Below are 15040 nucleotides of genomic sequence, written 5' to 3'. Positions count from 1 at the left end.
AGTTCGGTGTAAGGGTCCCGAAACTACGGTGCACCGAAGAACCGAAGTTTTATTAAATAAATTTAAAAGTATTTATTATATTACTTAATTTTTAACTTTACTTGGCCCATTTCAATTTTTATATTTAGATCCTAAACTTAAATAGCAAAAATCTTAATAACAAAATAGTAAACCCTAAAGACCTAAAGTCTAAACTAAACAAAACTCAATTTAATTCAAGTTTGAGCAGCAACTTGGTGTTTCTACTTTCTACTTTTTTTATCATTTTATGTTGTTACTTTGAAGTGAGAACAACAAATTGATGTTCTTACCTTTTATTGTTAGACGGTTAGTTGTTACTTTGAAGTTTGAAGTGTGAAGTGAATAACAATTGTTACTTTATCATATTCTCTCTTTATTTTTGTTGACACCGAAAAACCGATTTTAAAACACCGAACTAAACCGAACCGAAGTAGAAAAAACCGAACCGAACCGATCTAGTTTGGTTTGAAATATGGTGCACACTTTTCTAAAACCGAATACTGAAGAACCGAACCGAAATTTGATTAAACCGAACCGAAGAACCGAACGCCCACCCCTAACAACAAGTCAACAACAATGTTGGGTTTTGGGCCTTTTTTCCTTCTTATGTGGATAAATTTAGCTCAAATTTGACTAGCCCACTTTTGCCTATAAGCCCAATATTATTGTGCATAGGTAAGACTTCCTTTTTAGGTCTTATTTTGAAACTGAATCGCTCATAAATCAGCGAGATGATCAATTTTTTATGCCGTTAACGATAGTTATAACACAAACATATCTCGCTCCTTCTCTAGCTAAGTGTCCCTTTTGATTAAACTAAAAATTGGATGACCCTTTGTGTATTTTGAAGGAAAAAAGTGATGTTTTTTAACTTTGTATTCGAAATTTAACCATCCCTACATAACCCATGAACGAGTTTTTATAACAACTTTAAAATAAAATATAAAAAAAGGAAGATAATATATACTACTCCCTCCGTTCACTTTTAGTGTCATGATTTCCTTTTAGAGTCGAACTATAATTTATACTTTCATATAAATTAGGATGAAGAGAACAATAATCACGTTGAGCCATCATATTTGAAAAATGAAATTCAAATGATCGAAACTAAATAACAAAAAAAATCAAATTGTAGAACCGAATGCACAATAATCACTATAGAGTATACCTGAAGCAAGGGTGGAACTAGTTTTTCAGTTATGAATTCAGCTGAATTCAGTAGCTTTGATCTAAATCCTATATAATACATATAAATTGTTAATTTTAAAACCCAATAATTCTAAATGATTAGAAATCCAAATTATTCAATCTATATATATATATATAAATAATACCAAGCATGTGAATATTCCTCCCTTTGCAAGAATTATACCAAGCATTAGGATTTATATCAAAGCAAAGAAATAGTAGTGATCTTTTGCAGGGCAAATTATATATTTTATATAATATAACATTACAATAAGCATGTTAGACCAAAATTATGGAATACCTAATTTTCATTGGTGGAGAAATCAATGGATGGATAAATCTATTTAAACAAAAGTCATTAATAATTAAACTCAATTTGTAACAAAAAGACAAAGAAATAGAAGATACATATGAGTTCGATTTTGAAGATTATTACATAACATTTCCTTATCCTAATGATGCTTTAGCTTATGGTCATGCTACTTGTAGTTCAAATGTAGAATATTCAGATTGTGATACTTGTGTAAGGCTTGCAAGAGGATATTTGATGACTACCTGTGATGGTGTATGCCAGGATTTGAATCTTATGAGTTTGAGATTATTTTCTTGAGCCAAGGATTTTTCGGAAACAATCCTTCTATCCGACAGAGGTAGAGTTAAGGTCTGCATGCACCCTATTACTTGTGGAACTTTAATTTACTGAATATAATATTGTTATTGTTATATTGTATTCCCAGGAAAACATACATGCAGTGCATGTTTGTTACACGAAAGTAATTTTCTACTAAAAGGGGAGAAACACGACTTTTCTCACTGTTGTTTTCATACTACTTTAATTAATACTATGACCGAAAATTCTAGAGACACTCCTAAACTTAACTAGGGTCCTATTAACTTCTAAACTAATTTAAAATGTAATAAATACACCATAAATGCTGACGTGTGATGGACACATATAAGCTAACAATATTTAATACCACTAATTACCATTACCACAACATTCAGGAATCATCATATTTAATCACTACGTTAAATATCGACAATCACCATCATTATTCACTGCCTTTGCTTGTTCACAAAAGGCAATTATTTCTTCGTAAATTCTCGTAATTTTTTTTAGTGCAGCTTTTCTGCAGATGACTTGGTTATATTCTCAACCGACAATGCCAATTCTCAATTTCCCTACTCTTTATCATTTGTTTCAACTCCATTATCAATATCATTTGGGTGAGTTTAAGAGTTCAGTTGGCAAAATCGTAAGTACAAGGGTCTAATTTACAAACAAAGCCAAGTACAAGGATCTTTCAGGTCATCCCACCTATATATTTTTTTCCACAAGTTGTGTAATGATTGTTGAAGATGCTTTAATTTTTTTTAGTCCTTTCTCCATATATGTTTTTCCACAAGTTGTGCAATGAGCTTTTATTTTTTTAGACTTTTCTCTAAAGATGTTTTTGTTGGAGAATAAAGAAAGAAGAAACAACGTATAAGAAGATAGAAGAAGAGTTGCAGAGAACTTTCACGTTATATTTCTAATATTAATAACGAAAATACATAAGACACTTTAAATAGGAATTAAGACTCAACCACCTAAGAGAAACATGACCCACTAACTTAACCACAACCTTATCCACTAAGCTAAATATTAGCAACTAACAGGAGATATGCTTTGACTGAACTAGGACTCCTAACAAACGTGTTACTCTGCCAACTAAATAGGAACCTCTAATTACTTTTGATCAATATTCAACAGTTTTTCCCCAAGTTGTGTAATGGTTGTTGAAGATGCTTTAATTTTTTTTTAAAAATGTACCTTTCGTTTAGTGGGAATTTTCAAAAAGCTTCAATACGTCTTTGCTTTTTGATAAGTGGGCCAAAAAAAACTTTTAAGTGGCTCAAGTTTCTCCAGACAATTTTAAGGAATCTCATGTGACTTAAAATCTATATTTTTCTATAAATTCATTTTATTCTAAACCTACAATGTCAATCGCCAATTGCGTAGTGATGATACTTATTGGTCCTTAATTTAATAGTGAAGAAGATAATACATATTTATTTTTTAAAATGTACCTTTCGCTTAGTTTGTTGCAAATTTATCCTTTTTGATAATGATTTTCTAATCGTAAATTTTTTTTTCAAAATGTTTCGTTTTTTAAAACATAAATGGACCCTTTGAACACACTATTTATGTCTAAGTGCATATCTCTATCTCCCATTTTCTAAATTGTTTTCCAATATACAACCCCCTCTTCCTATATATAGACGTTTCTCTCGATATATATAAAATTTTTGTGTACGAAAATAAAGTAAAATTTGATATAAAATATGCATATTTTGCACAAAGTTTAGAATTTCGCTCATGTATAGAAAGTATATAAATTTGGGATAAGGGACAAGTACCTCTCTAGACTATGATCGAAATCCTAGAGACACACCTTACCTTATTCATTCTAATATAACCCCAAAACCTGGCTGCCAAGCGTTCAAGCCACTAATGTATTATGTGTGAAATTAAAAGATAATTACAAGTTTCAATGTCATTCGATCTCTAATAGAACAAAGCATAAGGTAAGAAACAGAGAGTCTGCTGGGATGACAAGCAGCAACCTCTCAATGTATCCTCAGAATGCCTCAGATGCAACAAGAATAAGAGCAATCACACGGATCCGGGATCGGAACCTACACAAGTGTAAGCTAGGAGTCAGTACCAACCAACATGGTACTCTCTATCAAGAACCCACACTTTATTTGCGTTTTGTGTTTAAAGCCCCAATGAACCTTAGAGTTTTTTTTGCACTTTTCGCTTTTGATGACACTTCACAACATGATTGCAGGTTTTTGTTCTTTCTGTGTATGTTTTCCAAGTTAATATGCAAAGGGAAATTTGCTCTAGGAAGCTTAGCAACTTGCATTGTTAAGTATATCTAACGAGTTGTGTTTGTTCAATGCTCTCCGGTGCTCTTTTTCATCATCTTCTTCTCCTATCTTTCACCTTTCAAATTTGGACACCATACAATATGTGTACCATTGATTATTATGGGCCACAGATGAAACTGTTTTATCGATGCCTCGCTAAGATGGTTCAATCTGCTCAAGCGTAAAAGGAGAACATTTGTAAGGAGCACAGAACTATGCTAATTGTTCTGGTTTTTTAATCTTCAGCCTCCCATTTCCATGGAGCGAGTTTCTGAGTTGGGACAATGGCAAAAGCAGGAAGTAAAAGCACGTGGAACGAGCTGGGATGTCAAGAGCATGGATGTTGCAGTTGCTGGCTTAGGATGGTTCTCCCTACGTTTGAAAGGCGAAGCAGATTTAGCGTTGTGGACATATGATGGCATTCAGATCACATTGCGTGAACCATTGGTACTTGATTGTGCAGCCTCTATCGAAAGACCTGGATTTTGGCTACCAAAGGCTATATCAGAGGCCATCGCTAACTCATTGAAGCTTGAAGGTCAAGAAGCAAGGGAAAAGAATCCATCAGAGGAGACAATGCAACTTTCATAAATATCCAACTAAAAGAGGCAGCTGAGTCAATTTTCTTGTGAACATTTCTAGTGTACAAGGTCTTGTATGGCGACTTAAATGGGCAGGTTGGATTGAAAACAGATTAGACAAAAGGGAAAAAGAATCCCACATGAAGGAGAACAAATAAAAACAAGAGGGAGAGAACACATGCCATTATAGTGGAAAACAGGAACCTGTAGAAATTCCTTCTTGTTTTCATTCATCTCTTGTAATCAAGCACTCATTTTAGCCTTTTTTAAGTTACTGTGTTCTAAATTACTAGTAATATTTTTCCAGTTCTCTTTGTTTAGCTATATTAGATAACTAGATTGTATTGTTTCCCATTATTTACATGCTGTTACACATCAGTAATTTGAAAGAGGAACTACACGAAAAGTAGGTTGCGGGATAAAACAGAATTACTAGATATTTAAACAACTAACAATCAAGGAGCAGTGACATATTCCAAAAAAATGTACCTTTCGCTTTAGTGGGAAATTTCAAAAAGCTTTAATACATCTTTACCCTTTTTGATAATGGTTGTCTAATCGTAGCTCTATTTTACCGAAACCACATGGTCATGTTTCGTTTTTTTCTAAGCTTTAATCACATAAGTGATAAGTGGACCCTTTCAAATTTGTTCTTACTTTTATGTCTACTAGTCCTGGGCACGTGCGTTGCACGTGTGTCCCATGCTAAATTATGTGGAGTTGTTATGACGATATATATATACTTGAACATGTATGTTGCCCATGTATCTCATTCTTAATTAGTACAAGAACTTTGAAAACATTATAATTTGTGTGTGATAAGTTGCACAAAAATTGAAGATTTGCATACGTAATAAGTTGTTGTCGAATGAGAGTAATGTTTTGCAAAAGTTATATAGAAAAATCTAATCAATCTATGTATTCCTTAAGATGGATAGAAGATGATCATTATGCGATAACTTGCATAGTGATTGAAGAGAAAAAATACAAGCTCAAACCAATGAATGGTTAGCCTATTCAATCAAAAATTATTATTAGTAGAAGGTACATTATGCTGAAATATTGCTATCAAGTGAATTTCAAAATTAATATTCGAACAATTTTAATTATGTATTTATTTAATTTGTCAAATATTCAACTTGATAAAATTTTTGTTAATATGTCACAACACATAATTTAAGTATCTCTTATTGGTTCAAAATATTTCATGTTCTAAAATTTTTGCCTTCTTTCTAAAAAACTGTAGCCTCCACCTTATAACAATCACATGCATGTCAAGAAGTTGTTATCGGATGTGAATTGTGTTTTGTAAAAATTGCACATAAATTCGATCAACACATACCTTTCTTATGATAGCTAGTGGATTATTATCAATTTTTTGGTGTACACCTAAAAAAAATAGTTATTATTAGTGATAAAAATAATAATTGCTCAAATATCTAATTGATGTATATAAATCATAATTATTATAGGTACGTGTACCCATTGCCTAATTCAAAATTATTATATGGTAGCTTGGTAAAGAGTAGAAAACAAAAGAAACAAAATAATATCGTTAACATATATATTTGATAACAATGTTTTGAGGCAAAGGGAGATAAATAGATTATTAGAAAAGTTAATACATAGGAAGATGGAAAATAGAAATAATTAATAATAACCAAGGTAATTTACATTGTATATGTAATTAATTTATAATGATGAAAATAAATTGCACACTCTAAAAAATAACCAAACTTTATCACTAAAACTACAAATTAAATTAACTATTTGTAGTTCATTTTATAAAATCATGAATTGACTATCACTTCTATATGAAAAAAGAAGGCAAAGGAATGGTGATTACATTAGGAAATAAATCATTGTTATATTTTTATCGAAAATTGGAAAATGAGAAAGGAGGACTACAACAATCATATGCAAAATTCAAATGTGCTTACAATATAAATCAACTCTAAATATGTCTTTTTCACGATATTTGGAATGTCTTTTACTAATATTTGTTTGAAGGAACTACCACTCCAATTATGAAACCCTATAAACAGTAAAAAAAAAAAAAAAAAAAAAAAGAAAGCATCTATATTATTAAGAAATCAAGAATGAATTATAAACGCACATACCTTATGATTTACAAATGAGAATAATATGGAAGAAAAAGTATTCACCTAAATGTCCTGTTATAAGCAAAGAAATACACTACATCAGACATGAAACAGAAAAAAATAAATTAAAACAATGAAAATAAAATGAGGGAAAAAAATATATCATAATATTACGTTGCAACTGAAGTGAAGCAGCCCTATTACCTTATATGATAATTGCATTTATATAAATTATATTAAGTGCACAAAAAAGGAATATGAAACGGTATATTCAGGAAGTGCTTTCATCTTCATTCAATATATATAATTAATTATATAGAGTATTAACTTAAGATTTAATTGAGTAATAAATTGGGGAAGAGGAAAGATTAGATAATTTAAACAGTTTTTGGTATTGGGTAAGAGGAAAGGTTAGATAATTTAGAGAGTTATTGGTCTATTTTTTTTTTTTTTTAAAATGTAAATGAAGAAAGGAAAGGGTTTTTTTTCCTAACACAAAAAAACCAAAAGTTTTTAAGTATCAAAAAATATGATCTGATCGTTGTCTCTTTGATTCTTTTTATTTTCTATTTATTATTTTATTATACAAAACAATTAAAGCTTAATAAGTATAGAATTATATTACAACCATTTATTAAAAAATCTTTTTTTTTAGTTGAAGAGTATTTTTGTAATTCAACTTTTAACTTGAGAGCTTCCCACTTATAATAATATATGATATGATATGATGTGATGATGATATGATGATTGCTTCTGATCTCTATCTCCCAACAAGGTTAATGTATTCTGTACGTGTTTCTTAAATCCAAGTTTACTGCCTCTTGATTATTGAAACAAACGAATGAAATAACTTGCCTAACAACATAGAGGTTCTCCTTAGGAATTTAGTTCCACCACCAGAATAACCCGGAGATGATAAAGGAGAGAGTAGTTTGTAGTTTCCTCTTAACTGAAGGCTTACTTCACTTTACTTTGCAGAATTCTATGACGCGGTGTCTCTGACTTGAAATTTGTACCCTTTTTATTTCTTTCCTGATCTACCAATTTCGGCAATAGTTGTACATATATAGTCTTCCTACATGAAGTTCTATAGATTCTTTGCTCTAGAAATAGGTTCAGACCCTTTATTTGGTAGGTAATATTGATGAAGCCACTGCGAGGGCTGTGAACTTCGAAATGGGGAGAAATTTGACGAAATGACCTTAAATAATTGTAAACTGACCCCTAATCAAGTTGTTTGGGATTCAGATAGCTCCTTTTATTCGTCCCTCATCTTTAGCTGTTTTTTAGTTAAAGATATACATGCCTGCGAATCAATTTCTTGCCTGAGATCAAAAACACTTTTCGACACTAAAATGTATTTTCACAATTTTCTTGCAGCATGGGCAGACTCTACATATTGGGGGCTTAGTTAGACTGGATCTAGTTCATGCCTCAGTAGAAACAATCTATGTCACTGTATGGGCTGATCCAAGTGTGTCTTCTCATCTAGGGAAGACAGAAAATGCCGATGAGCTCAAGAACAACCATGCTGGAGTGAGATTGCAGGTAATACTTCAATTCTTGCAGTATTTCTGATTCAATAGTATTTCCTACTTTATTTCCAAGTTGCACTTCGCAAGCTCTGCTAAAGACTCCATTGTTGAGGTATGTATTTACTTGCGTTTCTTAATCTATTAAGGTTGTAAAGAAAATTCGTTCTCATCATTAAATTGCAAAGAATGCTTCTATGTCTACAACACTCTACCTGTTTTTCTTTGACAGAGATATAAATGGAGGCTAATGAGTGGGCTGATGTCATAGTTTTAGTTGAGACAAAACTCAAGAGATCAATCGGTAACATATTGCAGAGCATATGGAGCAACAAATGATGGGGGTAATTCAGAAAGAAGCTCAGGGGAGTAGTGGGGGATACTAGTTCTATGGGACAAAAGAATTTGGAATAGGGATAATGTGTTTTGTTGAGCATAAGTACCAATACTAGTTGATCTTATCGATGACAAAATTGATTTTCTTGCAAGATCGATTTGTGTCCATCTAGTGTTGACACTTAGTGTCATGCCCCGAGCCTGCACCTTGGACGTGACCGATGGTGCAATAAGTAAGGCATATTGCTTGTATTTTGAACATTGGTCGCTAAACCCCAAATCGCTTTGTTTGTTTTCCAACTAGAGCTAGTTAGGGTCGAGAGGATTCATTTGTGGAATATTATATAGTTTATACGTAGTTAAAATAAATATATTTTATGTATATATATGGTAGAAAATCCCCCATTTGATTTCTTAATGTATTTACTTCTTCTTATCATATTTTAAACTAATGAAAAGTCGGATTCTGTCAATGTGATATCTACACAAGGAAATCACAAATGTAACTTGTTGGTTTTCTTTTATTTTTTGTGTTTCAAAATACAGTTAACCAACATGTTAAAAGTGGAACACAACACGAAAATTAAAAACAAGAAAGCTTCCACTATAGAAATATTAATAATAGTGGTAACATATGCCCCAAAAGGGGATCCGTCTCCCTTCCATTTCGTCAAGTGCACGTCTAGATTAGAGACATGTGTCATATTTAAAGTTTAAAGGTCAAGATTATATTATATTAGCAAATATCATAACCATAGTTAAGTCAACTATTTTAGAAAACTACTCTCCAAATTTGGAAAGGATTATATTAAATTCTATACAAATTTGATATTTATTAATATGACATATGTCTCTAATCTAGACGTGCACTTGAAGAAATGGAGGGAAGGGGTAATGGAGGGGAGCCGGATCCCCCAAAAGGGGGAATTATATTACTACTAGTGAAACAAAGCAATTAGGAAAAAAAAAAAAAGACCAACATGGCTTCATTCTTGATTCTACACTTCACTTAGAGATGGCCAAATGAATGAGCAAGGTAAGTGGCAGGTTCAGATTGCTCGTAATCTGAACGCTCGTCTGGGAAATGATCGTGCTGATCAGGACCACCCACCACAGCCCCCACTAGTATGTTCGGGTTTGGTGATTGTGAGTTCATCACACTGAAACCAGACCTGCATTGTATCTTTGCTGGATGGTTCGCGATTGAGGATCCCCTGTGATGAATCCTCTGTGGATACCTAGCTCCATGTATGATATTTTTTAGTGGATTGTCTCCTAACAAATAGTCCACCTGCGCGTTAAAAAAAAAGGAACGAGGCTTAACTTTTATGCACTGAGGGTTTGCTATATACTTAAAATATTCACTTTCATTGTTGAGCAATGTGATAAAAAGAAAGTCAAAGTACACACCAAAAAATAGGGCACATTTCACTTTCATTGCTCTAATTTTTGAAAATGGGAACACTTTGATTTTCTCTTGCCCAGTCAAAGGGGCCAAATACCACTTTCATTGCTCTAATTTCTCTTGTTCATTCTCCACATTCGTGTTTGACATATTTGACAATACATATAATTATTACTTTTAGACTTTTCTCTGTAGATATTTTCCCACAAGTTGTGTAATGGTTGTTGAAGAAGCTTTAATACATATTTCAACAATCACACAAGTGGACCCTTTGAACACACTATTTATCTCTACTGTTTCTGAGTGTATATCTCTTATTCCAATATACAGCCCCCTCTTTTCCAGATAAAAATCAACACTCCTGAAGATGGCTGATGCCTTTGTGTCATTTGCAGTTCAAAAATTGGGTGATTTCCTCATTCAACAAGTTTCCCTGCGTACAAGTCTCAGAGATGAAGTTAGATGGCTGAGAAATGAGCTACTGTTCATACAGTCTTTCCTCAGAGATGCAGAACTAAAGCAAAGCGGAGATCTAAGAGTTCAACAATGGGTGTTTGAGATCAACTCTATTGCTAATGATGCTGTTGCTATACTCGAGACTTACACCTTCGAGGCTGGTAAACGTGCTAGTTGTCTCAAGGCATGCGCTTGCATATGTAGGAAGGAGAAGAAATTCTACAATGTTGCCGAGGAGATCCAATCACTCAAGCAACGAATCATGGATATCTCTCGCAAACGAGAGACTTATGGTATTACAAATATCAATTATAATACAGGAGAAGGGCCAAGTAATCAGGTTACAACATTGAGGAGAACTACCTCATATGTGGATGACCAGGATTACATTTTTGTTGGACTACAGGATGTTGTACAAAAATTGCTAGCTCAACTTCTCAAAGCAGAGCCTCGTCGAATTGTCCTCTCCATTTATGGAATGGGCGGATTAGGCAAGACCACTCTTGCCAGAAACCTCTACAACAGTCCTGATATACTCAATAGCTTCCCTACACGTGCTTGGATATGTGTCTCTCAAGAGTACAACACAATGGATCTTCTTCGGAATATCATAAAATCCATCCAAGGTCGCACCAAGGAAACTCTAGATTTGTTGGAAAGGATGACAGAAGGAGATCTAGAAATTTATCTTCGTGATCTATTAAAAGAACGCAAATACCTTGTGGTGGTTGATGATGTATGGCAGAAAGAAGCATGGGAGAGTTTCAAAAGAGCATTCCCGGATGGCAAGAATGGCAGCAGAGTCATTATTACCACGCGCAAAGAGGATGTCGCTGAAAGAGCAGACGAAAGAGGTTTTGTTCATAAACTTCGTTTCCTAAGCCAAGCAGAAAGTTGGGATCTCTTTTGTAGGAAACTACTTGATGTTCGAGCAATGGTTCCAGAAATGGAAAGTCTAGCTAAGGATATGGTGGAAAAGTGTAGAGGCTTACCTCTTGCCATTGTTGTATTGAGCGGACTACTTTCGCATAAAAAGGGGCTAAACGAATGGCAAAAGGTGAAAGATCACCTTTGGAAGAACATTAAAGAAGATAAATCTATTGAAATCTCTAATATACTATCCTTAAGCTACAATGATTTGTCAACTGCGCTCAAGCAGTGTTTTCTCTACTTTGGTATTTTTCCAGAAGATCAAGTGGTCAAGGCTGATAACATAATATGGTTGTGGATGGCGGAGGGTTTCATACCCAGAGGAGATGAAAGAATGGAGGATGTCGCTGAAGGCTTCTTGAATGAGCTGATAAGACGAAGCTTGGTTCAAGTGGCTAATACATTTTGGGAAAGAGTTACTGAATGTAGGGTTCATGATTTACTCCATGATCTTGCAATACAAAAGGCATTGGAGGTAAACTTCTTTGACATTTATGATCCAAGAAGCCACTCCATATCCTCTTTATGTATCAGACATGTGATTCATAGTCAAGGAGAAAGGTACCTCTCACTTGATCTTTCTAACTTAAAGTTGAGGTCAATTATGTTCTTCGATCCAGATTTTCGTAACATGAGTCTTATAAACTTCAGGAGTGTGTTCCAGCATCTATATGTGTTGTACTTGGATATGCCTGTTGGGAATATGTCCATAGTACCTGATGCCATAGGAAGTTTGTACCACCTCAAGTTCTTAAGTTTGAGAGGTATCTGTGATGTTCCGTCTTCCATTGGCAACCTCAAGAATCTACAGACACTTGTTGTTGATGCGGGCGGATACACTTGCCAACTACCCCGCGAGATAGCTGACCTGATAAATTTAAGACATTTAGTTGCTCGGTACTATTCAAAACCTCTGGTACATATAAGCAAACTCACCAGTCTTCAAGTTGTTGATGGCATCTCTTGTGATCAGTGGAAAGATGTTGACCCTGTCGATTTAGTCAATCTTCGAGAATTAAGCATGGAGTATATTAACAAATCTTACTCCCTAAACAACATTAGCAGCTTGAAAAACCTTAGCACTCTCAGATCGTTTTGTATAGGTGGTCAATCATTCCCATCCCTTGAATTTGTTAATTGTTGTGAAAAGCTCCAGAAATTGTGGTTAGATGGGAGAATAGAGAAACTGCCTGATCTGTTTCCAAATTCCATCACAATGATGGTTCTGAGGTTCTCAGTACTGACAGAAGATCCGATGCCTATTTTGGGAATGTTGCCAAACCTAAGGAATCTCGATTTGTTTAGAGCTTATGAAGGAAAAGAAATAATGTGCAGTGATAACAACTTCAGTCAACTGGAGTTCCTTATTCTTTATGATCTTGAGAACCTAGAAAGATGGCATTTAGGCACAAATGCCATGCCTCTGATTAAATGTCTTGGTATCCATGACTGTCCAAATTTAAAAGAGATTCCTGAGAGAATGAAAGACGTGGAGCTGTTGAAGAGGAATTATACATGGTGAAGCTTTTCAAGCATATATGATGTCTTATTTCGGCCTCTTTATAATCATAGAGGTATTGATGGGGGCATTTCTGCCAAGCACTTGAAGACATTGGTTATTTCCGGGCTATCAATGAGAGTGGTTTTAGTGTTTGATTTCTTATTGTTTTAAGCTTTTTGAGTGAGTCTAATTGGTTTGAACATTGTTGTTTGTAGTTTGTAGTTTCCTCTTAACTGAAGGCTTACTTCACTTTACTTTGAAGAATCCTATGCATATTGATGAAGCCAGTGCGAGGGCTGTGAACTTCGAAATGGAGAGAAATTTGACAAAATGACCTTAAATCATTGTAAACTGACCCCTAATCAAATGGTTTGGGATTCAGATAGCTCCTTTTATTCGTCCCTCATCTTTAGCTGTTTTTTAAGTTTTATATTGCAGTTAAAGATATACATGACTGCAACTCAATTTCTTGCCTGAGATCAAAAAGACTTTTTGACTCTAAAATGTATTTTCACAATTTTCTTGCAGCATGGGCAGACTGTACATATTGGGGGCTTAGTTAGACTGTATCTAGTTCTTGCATCAGTAGAAACAATCTATGTCACTGTCTGGGCATCACCAAGTGTTTCTCTTCATCTAGGGAAGGCAGAAAATGCCGATGAGTTCAAGAACAACCATGCTGGAGTGAGATTGCAGGTAATCTCCAATTCCTGCAGTATTTCTGATTCAATAATATTTCCTCCTTTATTGCCAATTCCACTCGAACTGTATCAGTATGCTTTTGATGACACTTAATAAGGCTGGGACTAGACTAACCATTTTCTCCATTGGGAGTTTGCAATGGAGCTTTTGTAACCTGTCTATTCATATGCCTGATCCCTTCTAAGTTCTGACCAAGTGGGCACTACATTACTTCCTAAAGCAACATCAAGAAAACGGCGGGAAAGGATGAAATACTGCTATTCATAGCAGACTATACATATCGAATATTGATCATGTAATGGAATCTTTTCCTTGGGTTCTGTGGCCCAAATGCATCACAACATGATTGCAGGTTTTTGTTCTTTCTGTGTATGTTTTTCCAAGTTAATATCCAAAGGGATATTTGCTCCAGGAAGATTAGCAACTTGCATCGTTAACTATATCTAACGAGTTGTGGTTGTTCAACACTCTCCGGTGCTCTTTTTCATAATCTTCTGCTCCTATCTTTCACCTTCAAATTTGGACACCATACAATATGTGTACCATTGATTATTATGGGCCACAGATTAAACTGGCGTATCGATGCCTCTAAGATGGTTTCAATCTGCTCAAGCGTAAAAGGAGAACATTTGTAAAGAGCACAGAACTATGCTAATTGTTCTGTTTTTTTTTTTTAATCTTCAGCCTCCCATTTCCATGGAGTGAGTTTCTGAGTTGGGACAATGGAAAAAGCAGGAAGTAAAAGCACGTGGAACGAGCTCGGATGTCAAGAGCAGATGTTGCGGTTGCTGGCTTAGGATGGTTCTCCCTAGGTTTGAAAGGCGAAGCAGATTTAGCGTTGTGGACATATGATGGCATTCAGATCACATTGCGGGAACCATTGGTACTTGATCGTGCAGCCTCTATTGAAAGACCTGGATTTTGGCTACCAAAGGCTATATCAGAAGCCATCGCTAACTTATCGAAGCTTGAAGGTCAAGAAGCAAGGGAAAAGAAACCATCAGAGGAGACAATGCAACTTTCATAAGTATCCGACTAAAAGAGGCAGCTGAGTCAATTTTCTTGTGAACATTTCTAGCGTACAAGGTCTTGTACGACGACTTAAAATGGGCGGGTTGAATTGAATATGAGCGGATTGAAACTAGACTACTAGATTGTATTGTTTTGCGTTATTTACATACTGTCACACATCAGTAATTTGAAAGAGGAACTACACGAAAAGTATTGCGTGATAAAACAGAATTACTAGATATTTAATACCACTAACCGCCATTACCATGAATCATCATATTTAATCACCGCATTAGATATGGACAATCAAGGAGCAGTGAGATATTCCAAAAAAAAATGTACCCTTCAAAAAGCTTTAA

General features: G+C 34.4%; 2 protein-coding genes across 4 annotated transcripts; both read left to right on the top strand.

Moving 5' to 3' along the window:
• Positions 1 to 4383: 4383 nt before the first annotated feature.
• On the top strand, positions 4384 to 14743 carry LOC125852220 (GTP-binding protein BRASSINAZOLE INSENSITIVE PALE GREEN 2, chloroplastic-like). 2 transcript variants are annotated; one of them, XM_049531955.1, is made up of 2 exons: positions 4384 to 4603; positions 14585 to 14743. In XM_049531955.1, exons 1-2 carry the CDS (start codon positions 4384 to 4386, stop codon positions 14695 to 14697), a joined length of 333 nt encoding a protein of 110 aa, XP_049387912.1. In that variant the 3' UTR covers positions 14698 to 14743. The 2 variants fall into 2 exon arrangements, with proteins under 2 accessions (XP_049387912.1, XP_049387911.1); XM_049531954.1 differs by having other exon boundaries at positions 4384 to 4501; positions 14483 to 14697.
• Positions 10256 to 13661, top strand: LOC125852219 (disease resistance protein RPP13-like). 2 transcript variants are annotated; one of them, XM_049531952.1, is made up of 2 exons: positions 10256 to 13337; positions 13497 to 13661. In XM_049531952.1, exon 1 carries the CDS (start codon positions 10449 to 10451, stop codon positions 12987 to 12989), a length of 2541 nt encoding a protein of 846 aa, XP_049387909.1. In that variant the 5' UTR covers positions 10256 to 10448; the 3' UTR covers positions 12990 to 13337; positions 13497 to 13661. The 2 variants fall into 2 exon arrangements, with proteins under 2 accessions (XP_049387909.1, XP_049387910.1); XM_049531953.1 differs by having other exon boundaries at positions 10256 to 13314; positions 13497 to 13660.
• Positions 14744 to 15040: the final 297 nt, after the last annotated feature.

Source organism: Solanum stenotomum, unplaced genomic scaffold (genome assembly GCF_019186545.1).
Source record: "Solanum stenotomum isolate F172 unplaced genomic scaffold, ASM1918654v1 scaffold33028, whole genome shotgun sequence".
Taxonomy (NCBI): Eukaryota; Viridiplantae; Streptophyta; class Magnoliopsida; order Solanales; family Solanaceae; genus Solanum; species Solanum stenotomum.
Note: the sequence above shows the minus strand (reverse complement) of the source record. Positions and strands in the feature narration are given on the sequence as shown.

Excerpts from the sequence above, each read along its gene's own strand:
- LOC125852220 (XM_049531955.1), top strand. The coding sequence starts at position 4,384 with ATGGAGCGAGTTTCTGAGTTGGGACAATGGCAAAAGCAGGAAGTAAAA. Across the intron at positions 4,604-14,584 it reads TGCAGCCTCTATCGAAAGAC|CTGGATTTTGGCTACCAAAG; the intron begins CTGGATTTTGGC and ends CTATTGAAAGAC.
- LOC125852219 (XM_049531952.1), top strand. The coding sequence starts at position 10,449 with ATGGCTGATGCCTTTGTGTCATTTGCAGTTCAAAAATTGGGTGATTTC.